Source organism: Accipiter gentilis, chromosome 31 (assembly GCF_929443795.1).
Source record: "Accipiter gentilis chromosome 31, bAccGen1.1, whole genome shotgun sequence".
Taxonomy (NCBI): Eukaryota; Metazoa; Chordata; class Aves; order Accipitriformes; family Accipitridae; genus Astur; species Astur gentilis.
Window position 1 is genome coordinate 15,253,517 of NC_064910.1, and position 21,927 is coordinate 15,275,443.

At 39.4% G+C, this 21,927-nt stretch overlaps 1 protein-coding gene across 1 annotated transcript in view; it reads right to left on the minus strand.

The window, feature by feature from the left end:
- Positions 1-21,927, minus strand: part of PUDP (pseudouridine 5'-phosphatase) — a 73,431-nt gene that overhangs the window by 39,817 nt on the left and 11,687 nt on the right. The window contains exon 2 of the mRNA XM_049834697.1: positions 6,728-6,946. Coding sequence (XP_049690654.1) covers positions 6,728-6,946 — 219 coding nt within the window. The remainder of the gene's footprint in view (positions 1-6,727; positions 6,947-21,927) is intronic.

The window sequence follows — 21,927 nt, forward strand, 5'->3', positions numbered from 1 at the left end:
TTCTGTGTGTATTTGGAAAAGATTTACTGCTGAGAAAGAACCTAAAAGAAACCAAAGTGCTCCATGCATTGTTTAAATTATGTTTAAATTATTGTATGATTTATGTCCAGTTGTGCACAAATGGAATTCTTAAGGATAAATATAGCCTCTGTATGAAAAGACTACTCCTCTTTTTCAAAATTATTTACAGTTTCTACACTGACTGTGGTATCAGACCAAACTTAAAAGCTCTTCAAGATTTCATCACTCTCTTTAATCAAAGAAAAGCTACCATTTCCACTCAGAGCTTTGTCAAGTTTATTAGATTTCTAGCCAATTCAAAGAGAAGTCTTTAGAATTCATAAAGGTGATCCTATGGTAAAAAACCTCAGCAACCTCCGAACACTAAAAGCACCCAACAACAACAAAAATAATCTCACGTAGAGGAAGCAACTGTCTGTTCACTTAAGTCACAAACTGATTAAAAAAATGTTTTTAATGTAGTCTGGTGTGTTACAACAGTTGCAAGCCCATCAGCACAGTGCTATTGATTATCTACACTTGCTCTCAATTCTGAAGTGAAGTCAGCATTGCTGCTGTGACGGTGAGAGCGTGACAGAGGTGGGGCTATCCATCATTTGGTGTAATTGCCATGAATCTGATCAGACTATGGAAACGCTACTCTCAGATCCACCCGTTTCTTTTTTGGTCTGAGATATTAAAAATGCTATCTGCAATGGTATGTTACCTTTTCACTGAGCTACAAAAGCAGAGGTGGAAACTAATAATCTGTTTACCAATTTGGAAGGTAATTGGCTATTAATAAAGAATTCTACCTTCTGATCTTACTGCTCTCTAAAAAGTACCAGAGATCCTTTATGGTGGCAGAGACTCCCTGTTCACCAAATTGATAATCTCATTTAGTCTGGACATACTGACACATACATGGCCATTCAAAAAATATAAGTACTAAATTTGACACAATTGAGAACCTCTGTCAGCTGTGTTGCTGACTTCCTGGTAAAAGCATTTTTGGGATGCAATCCTTTAGGACTTAATGCAAAGGCCAATGCTTGAAATCAGCCAAACAGACAGCATCATTCTGTATTTGCAACTAATTGACTGATCTCTAGGGGTTACAGGCTCACTGAGCCCAGCATGGACTCACTAAAGTTTCCTACCATTAAAACAATAATAGCAAGGAAAAGAAAAGATAACATGGTGGGAAGTCTGTTTAACTGTTAAGGGCACAACATGAATCATGGAAACAATAGCTAAGCAAACCTGACTGCTAGTTGAATGGAACTGCTCAAGAAAAAAATATGTATGACTTTTAGAGTGAGCTGCCATTGAGCAGCTGTTTTTCTTTCTTCTCTTTTTATGATTTCTGACTGGCTTCATTTGGTACTAAAACTGAGCTATGAAATTACCTCTTCATGTCTGCAAGAGACAGTCAACGGTACTTGAACTGGAAAATAGTTTGCACATCACATTCTGCACTGGCTGAACAGGAGCTGCAACAAAGAAATCCCAGTTATCATGAAAATGACCAAAGAATGGAAAAGATCTGAAAGGTATACACAACCACAGAATCCTTAAGGATCTGTGCTTTGTGATGCTGATGAGCCAAAAACCAGAGACTGCTATGAAAGAATGGCATTAATTTCATAACCCTGACATGATTATACTAACAGTTGGCAGCTACGTAACTTGGAGTTAGGTTTTTCTGACTCTGTATATTCTGGGTTTATGTTAAGCAAAAGCACACCAATACATGTATAGGTAAGCATACATATGCATGGTTTTCTTCTGCTCCACTTTTCACTCCTTATTCTTCTGACAATTCACTTCCATGCAATATAGTACTGCATTTGCAGAAACAGAAAGTCTAGTATGTTACTCTTGCAGATAACAATGTCTGTACTCTGACATAAATATTTAGAAAAGCAGCACAAGTGGCAGCCCTGTCATTCTGTCAGCGTTGTCTTGGATTAATTCCTTCCTCCACTGAAATCAAAACCAGTCTTCCCTAAGTTTCTTTCAGAACTAAAAATAAATCTCACTGTAAAAAACTCTCAAATAGTTATCAGAAAATTCCACATTAGAAATTGATATACCATCTTCATAGATGAAATCTGTATTTTGACCACAGCCTGATGTACTGAAGCTTGTCAGTCACTTCAGCTATACCGAAATAGTCAAAATTCCATCTTCAACCACTAATGTTTCAGAATTGTTGTACGTTAAGTGGCACGGCTGTGATACAGTCTGTCAGGCAAAGAGCTGCTTTGCCAATCGTATATTCATACAACTTCCACACCATCCTTATCCATTACTGACATACCTGTCAATTACTTGAGTGGGAATTAACAGTTATCATTGCTGGCAAAACGTGTATAGCTCATTCTGTGTCCAGAAACAAGTGCTCCTTTGCTTGAGTCACTTTTTCAAACATAGCTGGTCATCATTCACTGCTCTCCACCAAACCAAATCTGAACTTGGTTTTTTGAAAAACTGAAGAAACTGATTGAAAAATAGAACCTCACCTGCCTATTAACTGCCAAATGATGGCCAGAGACTCAGCATATCAGTCATCTTATTCCATTAATAAATATGACAATTAACTTTCACTTCCCTGCATTTACCTGTAACTATCTGAACGATCATTTTAGCCGGAGAACATTGTAAATTCAAAATGACACCACAGTCTTACATCTTAAACACCTGCATGAAGTCCATTCTTGATTAAAGAACATTAAGAGGCTGTAGAATAAATCCACAAGGATCACCTTAAATATCCTCAGAAAATACAAAAGCACAGAAGAAAAGTATCAGGTTAAAAAATCTGGTTATCAGATTGAAGAACAAGTCAGTCCTTAATGAAACTAAATAGTACGTAGCTGGAGCCACTTTTTTCTAGATTGTTAGCTGACATCAACCTGGTTTTCTCAAAATTCATGGCAAATTCAGCTTGTATCTCATATGCTGCTACCAAGTAAAGTACAGATTCCATTACTTCAGTGACCAAAGCTGCCTTTGCTCCCAACAATGGCCAGTGAACATGAAGTACTGAAGTTCATATCAATTCTGCTTTAGAAAATAGTCTGAAGAAAGTTATCACATGTATTTAGTTGAACTGAAAAGATAATCGGTTGAACAATTCTGGAGATGATAAAAATGTTTACTTGCTTGTCCCAGTAAAAATGTTGCTTGTTTCACCTATAATAGCCCAGCTTCAGCAAGTCCAGAATTCACTTTTTGAAGGCAGGAACAGCACAAAACTTCATGTTTCCTTCAGCTAATCTGTTCCATCACCTCTCCGCAACTCTGTTCAAGCCAGCTCAGCCACATTATCACAATCCTCAGCAAGCACAGAATATCCTCTTAATGGCATCTATGCTGTTATATTACAGCAACTCTTCTCTGTGTCTCCTAACATTTCACCCAATATGTCCATCTGGCATTTTCTGAGCCCAGACTAGGGTTTTTTTGTTTGTCTTGCAAAAGATACAGCTGCAAAGTTAGTCCCACAAGTTTGACATGAAAAATGAAAAACACATCCCTCCATCTTTCTTGTTTTCCTGGAGAGTTTAACTAGGCTTACAGTTTTAGGTGGATCTGTAAGTGAGAAAGATGCCATTTGAAAAATCTTGCATATAAGACATCAGAGAGATGACTAAAATTGGCTGCGCAAAATACTCAACTTCTTAAGCTGCCTAAAAGAATTACACCTTTTCTTTTTGCTGCCTGTTATTTATTCCTAACATATCACGTATTTTTAACTTTCATCCTCTTAAGGCCTTATGAAACCAGGTATAAAAAAGCATCTAAAAATTAAAACATCATTAATGCGCTGTAGAGATTGTCAGAACAAACAAGCGTGCATTCAAAAAGAAAAAACTGTAATAGTTAGACTTGTTATAGTGACATGTAGTTATTTCACTTCTAATACTTTTTTTTATTCCTCCCCCTTTCCTCCCTCCTCCCTTTTTTTTTTTTCCTTCATAAATTATTGATATTTGCTCCAGGAAGTTTAACACTGTAAAAAAAGTTAATAGCAATACTAGCTTTAGGTATTGCTTGTCTCACATGGCTGAGGATTCTTCTCTAAGCATTTCAGATGTAAATGTAATGGAATACAAAACCACAAGTTCACACCACAGGTAAGATTCATTCTCTTGCTTATCTTGGTTTAAGCTACTCATGTGGGCTTCCTGCATAATCACTGGCAAAAGACACGTATCTTCAGAAGATGATGAAACTTACCTGTTTTAGGATAACCTGAGAAACTATGTTAGGGAGTGTTTTGATTGTACAGAGCTCCACGACTGTGATGCTAAGGTCGACTGCTTATGGGCAGGTGTGAGGGTGAAGGCCAACAAGGCAGATATCGTGCTAGGAGTCTGTTACAGACCACCCAACCAGGTTGAAGAGACATGAAACATTCTACAAGCGGCTGGCAGTAGTCTCACAATCGTGCGCCCTTGTTCTTGTGGGGGACTTCAACTTTCTGGATGTCTGCTGGAAATACAACACAGCAGACAGCAAGCAGCCTAGGAGGTTCCTGGAGTGTGTGGAAGAGAACTTCCTGACACAGCGGGTAGGTGAGCCTACCAGGGGAGGAGCTGTGCTAGACCTACTGTTCAGAAACAGGGAAGGACTGGTGGGAGGTGTGATGGTCGGAGGCCGTCTCGGGCTTAGCAACCATGAAATGATAGAATTCTCAATTCTTGGTGAGGTAAGGAAGGGGGTCAGCAAAACCACTACTATGGACTTCTGGAGGGCAAACTTTGGCCTGTTCAGGAGACTGGTTGAGAGAGTCCCTTGGGAGACAGTCCTGAAGAGCAAAGGGGTCCAGGAAGGCTGGACATTCTTCAAGAAGGAAGTCTTAAAGGCTCAGGAGCAGGCTATTCCCATGCGCTGCAAGATGATCTGTCCAGGAAGATAACCGGCCTGGCTGAACAGGGAGCTTTTGCTGGGACTCAGGAAAAAAAGGAGAGTTTACCATCTTTGGAAGGGCAGGCAACTCAGGAAGAGTACAGGGATCTTGTCAGGTCATGCAAAGAGAAAATTAGAAAGGCAAAAGCTCAGCTAGAACTCAATCTGGCCACTGTCGTAAGAGACAACAAAAAATGTTTTTGCAAATGTGTTAACAACAAAAAGAGAGCCAGGGAGAATATCTCTCCTTTATTGGATACAGAGGGGAACATTGCCACCAAAGATGAGGAAAAGGCTGACATACTTAATGTCTTCTTTGCCTCAGTCTTTAATAGCGAGACCAGTTATCCTCAGGGTACTCAGCCCCCTGAGCTGGAAGACAGGGACAGAGAGCAGAATATATCCCCCACAATCCTGGAGGAAGCAGTTAATGAACTGCTACACCACCTGGACACTCACAAGTCTATGGGTCCAGATAGGATCCATCCAAGAGTACTGAGGGAGCTGGCAGAGGAGATCAATCTGGACAGGCTGGATCCATGGGCCGAGGCCAATTGTATGAGGTTCAACAAGGCCAAGTGCCGGGTCCTGTACTTGGGTCACAACAACCCCACGCAGCGCTACAGGCTGGGGGAAGGGGGGCTGGAAAGCTGCCCGGCAGAGAAAGACCTGGGGGTGCTGGTCGACAGCCGGCTGAATATGAGCCAGCAGTGTGCCCAGGTGGCCAAGAAGGCCAACGGCATCCTGGCCTGTATCAGAAACAGTGTGGCCAGCAGGAGCAGGGAGGTGATCGTCCCCCTGTACTGGGCACTGGTGAGGCCGCACCTCGAGTCCTGTGTTCAGTTTTGGGCCCCTCACTGCAGGAAAGACATGGAGGTGCTGGAGCGTGTCCAGAGAAGGGCAACCGAGCTGGTGAGGGGCCTGGAGCACAAGTCCTGTGAGGAGCGGCTGAGGGAGCTGGGGTGGTTTAGTCTAGAGAAAAGGAGGCTGAGGGGAGACCTGATCGCTCTCTACAACTGCCTGAAGGGGGGTTGTAGTGAGGTGGGTGCTGGTCTCTTCTGTCAGGTGGCTGGAGATAGGATGAGAGGAAATGGCCTCAAGTTGCGGCAGGGGAGGCCTACATGGATATTAGAAAAAAATTCTTTCCTGAAAGGGTTGTCGAGCATTGGAACAGGCTGCACAGGGAAGTGGTGGTGTTCAGGACGTGGTTTCGTGGGCATGGTGGTGTCAGGTTGATGGTTGGACTCAATGATCTTAAAGGTCTTTTCCAACCTAAATGACTCCATGATTCTATGAAACCCTCCCTCTCCATTCACACAGCTGGCTCAGACACCACGATTAAGTTTCAAGGTTCAGGTTAGGTGAGATTAATCCCAGCTGAAAGAACCCATGGGCTCATATGTTTGCCTGCACATTTAAAAGTGTATTTGTGCTTAAAGTCATACTACACTCATAGCCACAGAAAACTTGCTGAGTTATGCAGCTGCCAACAACAATTATAAAGAATGTCTAGTTTACAAAACAGAATTCATGCACATTTACCTAGTTTTTTTTCTTCTTTTAAAACTTGTAGAAAAATAGCTGTTCTCCAAGTAAACAAGAAAAAAAAAAATTCAGTACCCTTTAACAGGTAAAATTTCTCTTTAACAGGAAAATAACATGTAGACTTGAGTAAAACTTGCTAAAGCAAGAGTGATGAAACTGAATCTGTAAGGGGAACTGTTTTGTGGAAGGCAGATTAAAAACTTCTACCTTGGTTAGCATTTAAGTAATTCCATAAACAGTTTATAAATACTGAAGAGAAACATACCTGGCATCAATTCAGCTGTAGGGAATATCTTCTCCTGCTTTAATTTACTTTCACGTAATAACTCTTCTTTGGTTATTGGAAGATCCAGAACATCTCGAATAATCTGTGCCCCTTCTAGGGCTTTTTTACCCATGACCAAGGATTTCACATCCCAGGTATAAGTCTTTCCAAAACGCCCACAGATCTCTTCGAATACTACTGTATAGAGATGCTCCGTATCTGCCAAAAAATAAATTAAAAAAAAAGAAGATTAAAACCATGTATAGCCAGCTGAGCAGCCAGTCTTACAAGGAGGACCCCATAAATGGTTACAGAGTGAACTGCCAAGAGCCAGAGGGCATATTAAAGTGGACAAAATTGCCTCCCTTTATTTGCAGAAGGGAAGCCAGACTGCTAAGATCACCTCAAAGGTACCTAGGTATGTCAAGCTGTCACTTCTGTGTTAAGAAAAGGTTATTGAGGGTCACAACAAAGAACTACCTAGACCTGCCCTTTCATCACCTTTCTTTACTATACAGGTTAGAAAGCAGTGTCTTAATTAAAATACTCTATTTATTCTTTGCATGAGAAAGAAAAGGGAAGGAAATCTGGTACTTGGGGATGTCATTACATATTCCATGTAAATTGGGAAAAAAAAAAAAAGATTTAATTATTTAAGAGTGTCTTTGAACGGAAGCTTCAGAGTGCCTTCAAAGACACTACAGTCATTATTATAGCGCTGCTGGCACCTCTGCATTTACATGTGATTACTCAAGCAGAACACACCCACTTGTATTTCCAGGGGGTTTCTGGCAAGAGTAAACTTCAAGCTCAATTTTGCCAACGAAACTATCAGCTTCCATGTCAAAGGTGGTTTTAGTTTTCAAACTAATTTTTTTTTTAAATACAAACAAACAAACAATCCTTCCTGTCTTTCCCCCGCATACAAATCTTTGAAAAAGAAGGTCAATAACGTTTATTTTAACACTAAAACAAGGAAGAAAAGTCCTTTCAACTCTTGGCTTCAGAAATTTCAGCAAAGATCTTGAATAGTGGCTTTTCTACCAGTCTGTTTATCTTTAAGTAGTCTCCTTTGAAACACCAGTTACTGCTCTTAACCATGCTTTAATTTCTTTCTCATGCATGTCTTTGCTTTCTTTACCTCTAAAGGTATGTTTATTATTATCACTTTAGCTAGGAAAGGCAAAAGCAAGGAAAAAAAAGTAGTTGCTCTTACAGGATTTATTTAGAGAAATTAGAGACTTCACTTATCAACATGTCCTTTGCCACGTAAAAATATATTTTATAGGGATAATAAAATAATGAAATTAATGCGGACATTGCCTCAATTTCTGAATATATAAGAAGTATGCAACAGAGTTTAAGCTTTAACATAGATACTATGAAGAAAGACTGAAGAAAGAAGAGCAGAGCCCATGACTACAATATACACAAAGATCTTCTCTGCGGTCTGACAAATCTTTACTGCTTAATCACAGTAATCTGCTTGTCTTGAGATCAGCAGATGACTCCGATCTGAAATCAAATAGGAAACATAACGGCTGTTTCCTGTCATCGCACCTACCATCATGTGAACACACAGCAGTGCAGAAGACATGCTCTGCTGCCTGCCAGAGTGCTCTTCTCCACGTTCCCCTTCAGTAATTAGAAGGGACACTGAGGCAAAAGATCATCTAAACACCTACTGTACTTGTCTGGGCTGCTTAACAGGGCAAAAAAACCTCTTAGCTTAAAAATGAAAGAAAAAAACTCCAAACATCTGTACTACTCTTTGCAAATGCTTCTTAAGACAATGACACTTACGGAAAAAATTTAAGACTAATCTTGGAGACCCATAAAACACACAGAATAGGTAACACAGCAGAAACACAAGCAACTGGGCTTTGAAAAGTGTTAAGCTGGCTAATACCAGGAAGGAAAAAAAACCCCACACTAAAAAAATACTCCAGTTTGCTTAATACTGCCAGGTGGTAGCCTCTGAGCTGAGAAGGCAAATTAAAAATACGGTGTTTAAAATTTCACAGTTCTTTCTTTCCTTTTTTCTGATACACTGATTGTTCTTCTATATCTCAGATTTACCAGGTGAAAGACAAAATTCTTACCCTAAGTTTAAAATTGAAACTGAAAATTAATCCTTATCCTGTTAAGTAATACATAGCAAACTAAGCAGAAAAAAAAACAAAACAAGGAATCAAAAAGTGTAATGGTAGAACACGAAAATTTTCCTAAAGGTACCTATGACAATTACTTGTTAATCTATTTGAAAGTGAAAGACTCAGCTGTATTGCTAGAGATACTCAATTTAATGGCCTCCTGCATTTTAAATATCACATACCAAACTTGTGAATAAAATTTTCTTTTTCTTCTTAAAGAAATGCTTGATCATGTCCAGATTGCAGACCTAAAAATAATCTGTTATGCAATGTTGCAGTTTGCTAACTGAAGAGCACTCATGAACAAGTTTGAGTCAAATCTATTAAAATAGTTAATTGTTATCCTATTTGTTTTGTGTTACAACTTAGTTTTCTCAGTGCTGAGGGAAAAAAAAAACCCACAACACAAACAATAAAACCCCAAAACTAGTCAACGCACCAGATCACTGCCTACATTTAATTTAAATGTATGTTAGTCTCACATAAGTGTTTAAAGCAACATACATGCTTAAACAAGTAGGATGTCAGAAAGCCTTCTTTCCTTCCCTTTCCTCATTAATAACCCATTAAAAGAACTGGCTTACAAAACTTCCAACTTTTCTTTCAAAGAGATCACTTTCACACTGCCTGAAGTCATAGCATTTGGACCCTGGACATCAACTCGGTTGCAATGAACTTTATCATCGTCTCAAAATTCATGACCTCTTGTAAGATTCCACATACTTGTAATTCTTGAGAAACAATGTGACTTTAATTCTCACAATTGGATGACAAAAGCATCGATGTGGACATTTTACCTGCTCGAACAGACATGTTTCACTACAGCACATGAATAAAAACTGAAATCCAGGGAAAAAATTTACACCTGCACGAGCACACACACAGAGTGAAAAATCTTCAGTTGGAATCTGAGGACACCACGTCTGAAAAAGCTGGACTTCCTACATACATGCATAACAGATAAGGACATATGTTTCTTTTGATTGAAGACAAAGAAAAATCTGTATGTCCCCCTTATAATTAGACAGCAGTAAATAAATACTAAATAACGATACAACTTCAAGATTTCTTACTCCCATTGAAGTGGAAGAATCTCAAAAGAAGTCCTTAACAGACAGGAGGTAGGCTAGCTTTTTTGCTTTTGTAACAAGAAATGCACCACAGCACAACCGATTGATCAGAGCTTAAGTATAGCACTGAATCATAATTTCAAGCTACTATGTCTGCAATACAATAAGAAATTAAATCTAATGCACACACATGAATATAACACATCAATGAAATAAAATAAACAAGAGGAATCAGAAGTTCAATTCAAGTGCCTAATTATAGGCACCTGCTGGTATCTCAGACACCCTAAAATGTTCAAGACATCCACACACAACTGACGTTAAAAAAAAGTCATCTGGGTGAGACTCACACCTTACTGCATGAGCAGCCAGATGCCCTACAGCATCCCAAGTGGTAATAAATGCATAAATTTCAGCAAGTGAATCCAGCCCCAGCTGCCAGCTCCCATCAGGAATACAAGCTGAGCGCTCAACAGAACACCCGTGACAGTGGCCTGTTCTAACAGGGGGAAGGAAAAGCAAGACTTCTTAGTTCCTGCAATTTGCAGTAAATGTATAACCTCAGCTTCATTCTCTTCTGCCTTTCAAAATGCTCATCTTTCTAGCTCTTGTCCCTTGATATACCTTTTACATGGACATTATCAGCACGACATACTGTCCATCTACTCACTACATTTCACTGGGAATGAGTAATATCCATTCACTGGCCACATATCATCTTCTAATCATTTTTATAGCAACCCTTCTTCTATATAAAAAGCACAGCGAACTCCACTGATGCTGTTTACAGTGTGTAAAAGCCAGTCACAATAAATACAAATAAAGTGACAAGAATGACAGAGGCACTGGATTACTCAATTTGTGATCTGGCACAAAAATATGCTGACGCATATTCAGAAAAACCTAGACGTCACTTGGCATCAGACGCCGTGCATAACTGGAGTGTATGATCTGCTCAAATCACTGCAGAGTCAGAATAAGAAGTGCAGATCTATGTAGGTTGGGGGTACAGCAATCATCAAGGCAGTGAAGACAGCTTAACACAGAAGATTATGACTTCATGAATGAATATGGAACTTTGATTTTTTCAGAAGGTCATACACCTTCTTAATGTATTAAAATTATGTTATTATAATTCTAAAATAATCTCTAGTTTATCAAGGAGATAGGGTTAGTAGGCATGAAAGCTCTTCTGAGACATAGCTCATCTTAATCATTAGTTCTGAGTTCTTCTTTGTTTAAATAACCCATCTCATCTTTGCACCAAGCTTCCCAGACGAAATACACCTATGATTTATCCTTCTGCTAGGAATCTAAACAGAACTTTAATTGTGCACATTTAATATATTCCAGTAAGTCAAAATCAGATCCTGGACACCTAAACTCTGCAAGATTTTTATTCTGTTAGGGATACAGAAATGGTTAAAGGAAGAATTTTAATTCAAGCAATAGGTTTCTTGTGTCCATACCTGGTAGGCAGATTTCTGTCCATATGTAGAAGAGAACCATCTTCAGAATTCAATTTAGCCAAATTCAAACACAATTAGTCATTTTTACCAAGATTTTGGCCCAAGACTGAGAAAATCTCATTAGATTGTCACCATCAATACTGAATGAACACACAGATGACTATGATTTTGCTTTCCTATCACTCTTTCACAATATTGCCTTAATCTCTTTAGGGTATGCAACAGTATAAGAAGCCATACAAATTACTGAAACACTCATTTGGGGTACAAGAGATAAATATAATTATAAACCAGAACATAATTACAGAAGTGGAAATTTTTGCTTTGCTTTTTGCAACTCAATTGGTGGCATTTAGCACAGTATAAAGCGTTAACTTGCAAACAAATCTACACAATTGTTGAAATGGTGGGGTAATCAACATTCCAGAGAGTATTAGATGTTTCCTCTACTCATGGAGCTACAGTAATAGCAATGGCATTTACAGTTTCTCTCATTTCTAGATTTAAATGTAACACAGGCCTTTGTGTGTTTATTCTCCCACTATATCAACTGAACGGTGTTAAAGAACACAGGATTTAAACACAGTAATGGCAAAGCCAAAATAGTGACAGATTTTCCATCAGAAAGACTAACTTTCTTGAGTCTTGAATATCACCTGCAGAACTCAGTCAATGGTCCTCAGGCCCACCTACTTCAACAAGAGCAAAATCATGAACTCGCAGTTCCCTTCCCTCTCTCCCCATCACACAAGAGACACGGCTGATCAGCTCACTGAGCAGTTGTGTCAAGTCTGAGACTCAGGAGTATAACAGATGCTGCAGCACCGCATGAAAGCCAGGGAATGGATGCTTCTCAGTAAGGCGCTGTGCTTTAAAGAGATCCGTCATCAAGCCTGCCACTCTACAACCCTTCTCCTCACAGGCAGAATATGCTCTTAGCCTGTTCGATTACGCAGGTGAACCAATTCTTGAAATATCCATATAACTGAGGATATGAACTTCAAACAGCAGTACGTTCACCACATTTCCAAATGGTATGTGGACTATCACAGAGTTTAGGAACCACCACTGCCAAGATAAAACCCACGTAACTATCCACAAAACTTGCAAGATCCTGCTAGTGGTTTTGGTAAGCAGGAAAAACAAAAAGAGTGGGAAACCACTGGCATCTGAATAGCAAACTTCGAATGGAACAAGGAACATCCTTTCAACCCAAAGAATAATTCAAGATATTACTATCCACAGTTTATCAATTACAGCTCTGTCTCAAAAAAATTAAGAAGGAACAATACATTATGACAAACTACTGAAACATAAAAATACAACAGCGTTATAAAAAATGGTCACTGAGGGAACAACAGACTATGCCACTGAATAAAGCATAATTCATTCCCCATTCTTTTTCTATCTTTACCATTTCTTTCAGTGGGAATCTGAGACTTTCCCCTTAAGATATCAGCAAACAAGACAGACAAAACCAGTATAAACAATGCAAAAGACTAGCAACTATACAACTGTCACTGGAACAGGTCTGAAATTGCAAAACTTAGTTTAAGGCACACAGAACCACTGAAGAATTACAGCTGAAGGCTCCTGAGTTAGCAAAACAATCAGAAAAAAAGTAAAGAAAAATTTGAGTTTTATTTTTTTTTTAAATAAATGATCTTCAGTAGAAAATTATCTTGCTATTTGTGGCAAAGGTTCAGTCTTGCGGTTTATTCCCAACATCCTTCCATTCACACTTTCACTACTGTGAAAGCTAGTTTAAGAATGCATGACTATGGTTACCCATGATGGCTAAGAGGAGAAAAAACCCAGCAGCTTAACAGCTGACCTCAAAATCGCTTACAGCAGCTTAGCAGGAGTGGGGATAAGGAAGGCAGACAAGAGAAATTACTTTTTTGCACAATAGCTTACGTGTTACAGCACTAGTCCAGAAAATTAGACTCAGCCTTTCAATCCACCCTAAGGGCCCGAGCCTACTTCTCTAATATCCCATGAAATTTTTTTATGCTATGTTATATACATATATATACACATATATACATATAAACCATTTATATGCTTGTATATATATTTATGAAAGCATATAAACATATATTATTAAATATATACATACATTGTGTTTGTGTGTGTATACAGTACTGTGTTTTAAAGGCAAAAGCTGCCTTTTAAAGAATAAAACTCAGAGGAGTGCTAGCCAGTGAATACAAATCAACCTGGAGCCTGTTGACTTAAGGGCTCATTAAAGGGATGTCAGTTCAAACCTCTTAGCAAAGAAGGCCTCCTGAGCAGATGAGGAACAGGAATGTTCTATTCTTTGCTGTAGTATTCCTGCCATTCCTTCCAGATGATCTTGCTTATGAAGAAAAATGAAATCTAACTTTATCACGTTACAGAGACACCCACTTCAGCCACTGTCATAGGAGGAAATAAGCACTGCTTTCCTGCATGCTGAACCAAAATACTTGAGCCATGCCCAAATTTCAAGGCATGTGATGCTGATGTACCCAACCAGGAAGGCCAAACCTGAATGTAGTCTGGCCCATCAAACCAAAGGAAATGCTGCTGCAGTGTTCACGTCTGTATTCACCTTTTGACTAATCTACCCTCATAACCAGTATCACTTAAGTTCATCTTATTGTTACCTGGAAATTAAAGGAAGGTAAAGCCTCTATTAAAATAAATAGCAAGCACCAAATAATGGCTACTTCAAAATCATAAGCTAGTTATAAAGAGCAAATTATCTGGTAAACCATTTTACATGATTGATAAACCATAACTTCCAAAGATAAAGAAAAAATAATTATTATAATTGCTGAAAATTAAAATTACTGCTTCCAATTTAATTGAGTAATGATTTGCAAATCATTATATTTTTGATTAGCACTTAGAAAAATTCACTGAAATGATCCATTATTCATTTTAGTAGGCAGCAGGTAGAAGTCTGTTCTGGAGCTTTAATTTTTGCAAATCTGTTTTTTTTTTTTCTGTTGTACTAGAATATTAATATAAGTACACTCCAAGAAACATGAATATGCTACATGGTGATTACTTCACTAAGTCCAGAGAAACACACTGCCACTGGCTAACTCACTCAAAGTGCTGTCAGTCTGTTTGCCATTCTCTGATATGAAACGTCCTACCATGAATGCAAGTTATTGCTAACAGGCTTAAAGTTTGGTGCCCAAAAAAATAATAGCTGCATAGAACTGTTCCCAAATGAGTATCACATATTTGCCCCTCTGGGCTTCTATTACTGGGAGAATTCTTCAATGGCAGCTACAGAGGAAGCCAATTTCTCATTTTATATGCACAGAAACATTTTACTTCTATGGGGAAGGGAAGAAGCTTCTGAACAAATTCAAAAGGCTTTTAGTTTACATTAGTATAGCAGACATATCTTAACGCTATCTTGTACTCACATATGCACTTTATCATTCTTTTTAATGCCACAGGGAAGTGAAAGATACAGTTCACGAATAAACCATGCAAACACTCTTCTGATGTGGACCTGTAAAAAAATACTCCATCACCAATACAAAATAGCACATGAAAAAGTAAAGAGAAATCTGTATTTCAATTCCAGAGCATGAGGGAATCCAGCTTTGAAATACAGGCAATATATATGATTTCATTTAAAACATTCCAAAACTGTACTTATTAAACATCCGCTACGTGACAGCATCTCATTGGTTTAAAAATAGAAAAGCTATTGATTCACAGAAACTGCCCGATATGCTTTCTTAGGCATTCATGCAGGCCCTTAACCATTAAAAATAGAACTATGCAAACAGCAGTTGATATGGTACCTACACAATCCTGCTTGTTGAGCCAAAACCTATGGCTAACAGAGATGTAGCTTCTTAAAATGTGTATGAGAAGGCCCAAGTCAGGTAACAGTTACACTGTCATTATTAGCATATGAACTACTATAACAAGGCAACAGCATTATATGAGGACTGCTCTCATCCAGAGGAGCAACTACAAGCTCTAGGAAGAACAGCTTATAGCCTGTTCACAAGGAAGTTTGCCTTTCACCAAGGGGCTATTTCTTCTTCTCTATACATTGCCGACAATGCATGGCAACAGTTCACTGACCTGAGGAATGCAAAATAGGGGTTTAAAAGTTGTTTTGAAATGAGATGTTCCAGGGCACTTGGATAACACTACCACACAAGGTAAAGGAAAGCAAAAAGGTCATTATGTTATCAGAGAGCATAAGATTAAAAAATACATCTTCTTAATTAACACTGTTGTGGGTTGACCCTGGCTGGATGCCAGGTGCCCACCAAAGCCGCTTTGTCACTTCCCTCCTCAGCTGGACAGGGGAGAGAAAATACAAGGAAAGGCTCGTGGGTCGAGATAAGGACAGGGAGAGATCACTCACCCATTACCATGACGGGCAAACCAGACTCGACATGGGGAAATGAGTTTCATTTATTACCAATCAGAGTAGGGTAATGAGAAATAAAACTAAATCTTAAAACAAACAAACAAAATCTTCCCCCCACCCCTCCCTTCTCCTGGGCTTAACTTTATTCCCAATTTTCTCTACTCCCTTCCCCCAGAAGCGCAGGGGGGGCAGGGAATGGGGGCTGGGGTCGGTTCCTCACCCCTGGTCTCTGCTGCTCCTTCCTCCTCAGGGGGAGGAGGACTCCGCACTTGGCCCCTGCTCTGCTGTGGGGTGTCTCCCACAGGAGACAGTCCTCCACCAACTTCTCCAACACGTGTCCTTCCCATGGGCTGCAGTTCTTCACGAACTGCTCCAGCACAGGTCCCTCCCGCGGGCTGCAGTCCTTCAGGCACAGACTGCTCCAGTGTAGGTCCCCTGCGGGGTCGCAAGTCCTGCCAGAAAACCTGCTTCAGTGCAGACTTCCCACGGGGTCACAGCCTCCTTCAGGCATCCCCCTGCTCCGGCGCGGGGTCCTACCTGGGCTGCAGGTGGAAATTTGCTCCCCCGTGGACCTCCCTGGCCTGCAGGAGGACAGCCTGCCTCACCGTGGTCTTCCCCACGGGCTGCAGTGGAATCTCTGCTCCGGTGCCTGGAGCATCTCCTCCCCTCCTTCTGCACTGACCTGGGCATCTGCAGTTGTTTCTCCCACATATTCTCACTTCTCTCTCCAGCTGCAGTTGCCCTAGCACAGGTGGTTTTTTCCCCTTCTTAAATCTGCTCTCCCAGAGGCACCACCACCATCGCTGATGGGCTCGACCTTGGCCAACAGTGGGTCCGTCTTGCAGCCGGCTGGCACTGGCTCTGTCAGACATGGGGGAAGCTTCCAGCAGCTTCTCACAGAAGCCACCCCTGTAGCCCCCCTGCTAGCAAAACCTTGCCACGCAAACCCTACACAAAGATGTACTTTCTCCAGGAAAAGCTATAAGAAACATAAGCTTTCCCTGAACAGACAGAGCTGCTCTGTTTAACCCACAACCTAAAGCAGCAAGAATGGAAAAAATAGTCAAGAGAGGGGAAAAGAGTCACAAAACTTTATTCCTCCCTCAAAAAAACCCCAGCAAAATGAGACCAAAGAGGAAATTCTCTTCAGCATGCCACAGTTCTCTTCTAATACCAATTTCCTTATTCTCAGAAAGCTTTTGCTTGCCCAAGAGACTATATATATTTATTAAGACTCAGCGAGCTGCGAATTCAAGTTGTTTGGCTTTCAGTGTTACGTGTTTCTAAATCACTTTCTGTAATTCTGTCCAAAAAGTCAGTTTCCTATACAGTGGAAACATTTCAAAAGACAGAGTGACTTTAATAGAAAAGAAAAAGATTATTTTTCTATTGTAGTCTTGGACAATGTTCTAAACTTAATTGCAGCAATGTATCAAACATACTACCAGAAAAGAAGTGTAAAGAACTACAGATTAATAAAGCTAATCTCTTCCATCCACTCAAGAGCGCCTAAAATTTTTGAAGTAAATCTGATGGAGTAATTTCTCTGTGGTGATAACACTAAGAGAAGAAAACCAAACATCATCAATGCGCTTGATTTTCCACGAGAGAGGACATTTCATCATGGCTGACAGCCTACAGTCAAGAGGAAAGCATCAGAGCTACCGCAAGACCTGATCACAGTATCTCTTTAATAGCTGTATACCAAGAACTCCTAATCCTAACTAGAATCTAAAATACAAAAAAAGAATCAGACCTTTGAGATTCATGAGGCAAGTGTGATACAGCAAACTGAAAATTATGTTTTATGAGCTGTAATCACTGTTTGTTTTAAACTGTAATGAATCCTCAAAACCATGGTATAGATACCAATTAAAGGGACTTCCAACACCACGGGCTTGTCTGAAGTCGCATGACCACAGCCCTCGCTGAGGATCAGAGTAGAAGGCTGTTCTCACAGAGCACTGAAAAGCCTCACACAGTGACAGCGAAAGTTGTCCTACCTCCAGACTCGGCAGTGAGCCGAACTGACCCCTAAGTCAAACACAGCCTGCAGCCCGGAGCGGGACCACTCGAAGTTAGTGGACTGCCACGACTGATGGTACATGAGCTCTTTTTGGTTTGTAACACCATGGGCAGAAGCACAGAACTACTGGAAGACTGTAATTTGGTTTAGACTATAATCAGCTTGCTTATAATTGGCATGGTGAAATAAAAACTTATACTTGGCCACAGAAGCTTTTAACCAAGCCCCACTGAACCCACTGAGAGATAGGTATCTAAATCATAGAATGGTTTGGGTTGGAAAGAGACCTTTAAAGATCACCTAGTCCAACCCCCCGGCCACGGGCAGGGATATCTTTCACTAGATGCGGTTGCTCAAAGCACCATCCAACGCACAATGCTTCTGTGTTTCTGGGCTCAAACACCGTTTGCATTCCAGCACCTGAACTGCAGATGGTGTGTGCTGAGGACACCTCGTAGGCCAAAAGGAACTTTTCCTATTCTCAGGAAATTAAGCCAGTCTGCTACTCAACTGCAGTCGGACTGTATCAGTACTAGATCTTTGTATTAATATTCCCAATAAACTGCCACTAACAGAGTTCAGTACACAATAACAGTGGTTTAATAGGATTCCTTTTATTTTCCCTATGATTATTTATGCACTAATTCTCAGTCCTGCTGCTGAAGAGCTGTATAGTTTTCTTCCCAGTATATATCTGAAATTTTGCTGAAAATCTTTAGCCTCTCTGCATAGATGATTTAGTCTACCTAGTAATACTAGTATACACAATCACACTAAAAATAGAGATTATGTTAGCCTGTATTAACTGGAAAATCTTATCAGCATATTTTGAGTAAGGCTTCTGTTGTGAAAATTCTTGTACAAAGTTGTGTGATCTGCCCAAGAACTCTACCGCCCATCATACAAAGTCTCTACTTAATATGGCAGATGCAGACTGATTAGGAAGCCTGAAAACCAAATACAAATACAAGGCATCAACTATAGTTCCTGTAAGATGTGGAGGAGACATTTCAAAATTAAACATTTGATGCAAAATACCTGTGAAAGGGTTTCAAATCACCTCAGTTTGAAACCACCCCAGGGACCTTCACCTGGGAAAAAAAGTATCAATCTCTTAACTGCACACAAAAATTACTTTATGTTAGTGAAGTGCTATAGAGAACACTCAAACATTTGGTACACATCAGGTACCTAAAGCCAGATGTACTGGACCAAGCCCCAGATTTCAAGTAAATTACTTTACCTTTTAAAGCTTTTCTAAGAGTGGCATTTTCTGGCAGAGAGGAGGTGACTGAGAACAGATCTGCCTCTTAAGTTCTGCGCTTGGATCAAACTCACCTAGTATTATTTTAGCCCATTATGTCAATTCTAAACTAGCATAAGGTCAGCCTTCAAACATCAAAATCCATTTAACCTAAACTCTACAATCTCTTGTTTAAAACAGGGGAAAAGTAACAAAACAGTACCAGGGACGTTTTATAAAAAGACATAAAACTTACCCACACTACAATCCTGGAAGAATACAGTGATTACAAAAAGGTTCAGACAGAGAATCTCACTAACACGTCAGTGAACCCAATTCACATGAGGACTACAGGAGGAATAGAAAGCTGGAAGAAGACTCTCCAACAGCAGCTATTAAGGTTATATTTTCAGCTCTCTCAAAGGGGAGAGGCTGAATCTTATTTTGCTAGAGAGTGGTTCTGAGCATAATGGAAATGTTATGTTATGACTCTTTTGAGTGTGACAGCTTAGAGTTACAAGGAACACTGCTGTGTATCCTACTAAATGAAATAAAAAATATGTGTTCAGAGACTCGGAGAGTGCAAGAAACTTTAGTCCATCATTTCATTCTTCCATATGATTAATGTGCTAAAAATAAAAATAGATATTGTGAACTGAACTAGGAGTCATTCCATTTTCACTTAATCTTTCTTCCCTCCTACCTCAGTTCTGCAAGCTGAGGTCAAAGTTTACATTCTGAGACACAAGCAGCTTCACTCCCCTGTGGTTGGAATTTAATAAGCCTGACACAGGAGTTACTTTCCTAGGATGTGCTTAGTACTACTGCAACAGCGCTTGCAAAAGACAGGTTGGCAAAGCATATGCTCAATAAGCAGATAAGAGGAGACTTTTTACTTTATTTCCCAAAATAGCCCCAACTTTCTTCCCTCCATCCAAAAACTAAAAATAAATAAATAAATAAATAAAAATCCAGTAGCCTTTCTCTCACTAGCCAGAATTAGGTACAAATCTTCTGAAATAAATTAAGTCACAATGGTACAAGCAAGAGACAATCAAGCTTGGTTTCTGAATATAAACATGTTGGATAAGGTACACATTTCCATTTCCACAGTAACTAACCCAAACTTAGATTTACAAAAAATTTCTTCGCTCCATAGCGACAATTTGCTATCATTCTGCTTGTAAATGTGAAAATTGTTTTTGAAGGTGCATTGCAGGCAGCTTCATAATTAGAAAGAGGCAAGAACTTTAAGGAAATTAGGAAAAAAATTAGTCTCTCTGATTAACACCCGACAAGGTGTGGCAAAAATAATAGCTAGAAATTATTAATATAAGCATCACTTATGCAACTATATATAATAACTATGAAAACAATTATAAACAGCCATATTTAGCAGTATCCAAACAGAACTGACACACAAAATCTCCAATGAGATTTTTAGAAGTTACTAACACCTGAATATGAAATAACTCTGAAAAACGCCATCTGTAACAGACACCGTTCACTAAATAGCATCCCTGACCCCATTCCAGTAGTTTAATTCTGCTTCATCTAAAATCAAGCTTACAATCAGCAAAATAAAAAATGTCTGCTTCATTTGCTGAATACAGTGAACTGAGCCACTGGAACTTAAATGACTTCTAGACAAAAACATGAAGTCCTAAGGCTATACCTTTTGACATGTTTTGAAACTGTTAGAAGGAATAACACGTCCCAGGCGTACAGTTAAAGTTGCATATCCACTTAAACAGGGTAACTTATGTGTTTCCTAAATGTAAAGAAGAAAGAATTAGAAGGTATACAAGTTGCAATAATAATGGAACAGTTGGTCACCAAAGGCCCTTCTCTTCTGAGAAGAGGCCAACGCAGTATAGGCCGCATCTTTCTAACAGCCTCTGGCTAGTAGTTTTCAAAGAGATTGAAAACTTTGCACAAAAATGCAAATCTGGTATTCCATTAACAGGCTGAAAAGCCTTTTGGATTTTTCTGTTGTCTGAAGAGCAAATTAACTATTAATAGAAGAATCCAATTATATGAAATGTTGCAATCAAAGAAAACAGAGCTTAACACTGTTGAACATGGCTACGGTCTACCCTCTAAAACGTAAAGGGCAGCTTTAGTCACTGAGCTTGTCATAAGCAAAGAGGTTGGAGGGGTTTTCTTCTTGTGTTAGGTTGACATGGTTCATGGTGGTATTGCTACAGGGCTGTCGGCCTGTCATCACTTCTGTTACGAACTTGATTTTCTAGAGTTTTAAAGCTTTGCCAGTAGCAAATAAATAAAATGAAATTATACAAGAATTAAAGCTGTTTTCTTCAGGAAAGGGATATCTTCTGAGATTCTAACCTCTAACCTATTATTATTATTAATTATAGAAAATGCAGCATGTCTCTTGAGAATTTAAATCCCTTTCATGGACTGTCAGAGGAGCTTAAGTAGGTCTTGAACTACAAATGGGAAGCATCTACACTGTCAGTACTGAAGCCATTAAATTACATCATCATCATCACTCTGTGAAAAAGTAATTTCCTTGGTAGTCTATAATTGTCTCAAAGGCTCCATTATAGACAATTCAAGTGGGTAGTACATTTTTCAAACTTACAGCTACCATTGAGTACAGTTATACAATACCTGTAATCATTGACCTTTGTAAACTATTTTGTTGAGTATTTGATTTATGCTTCTGGGCCTGTATTACCAATAAAAACTTTCACAGCTTGGAGGAGAGGAGTAGGTACTGTTATTTAAACAGAACTGTAGGATTTTTTAACACCTGTATGAACTCCTTTACTTCCAAGCAAAGAGTGGTATCTATAAGGTACACCTTATTATACCTCTGA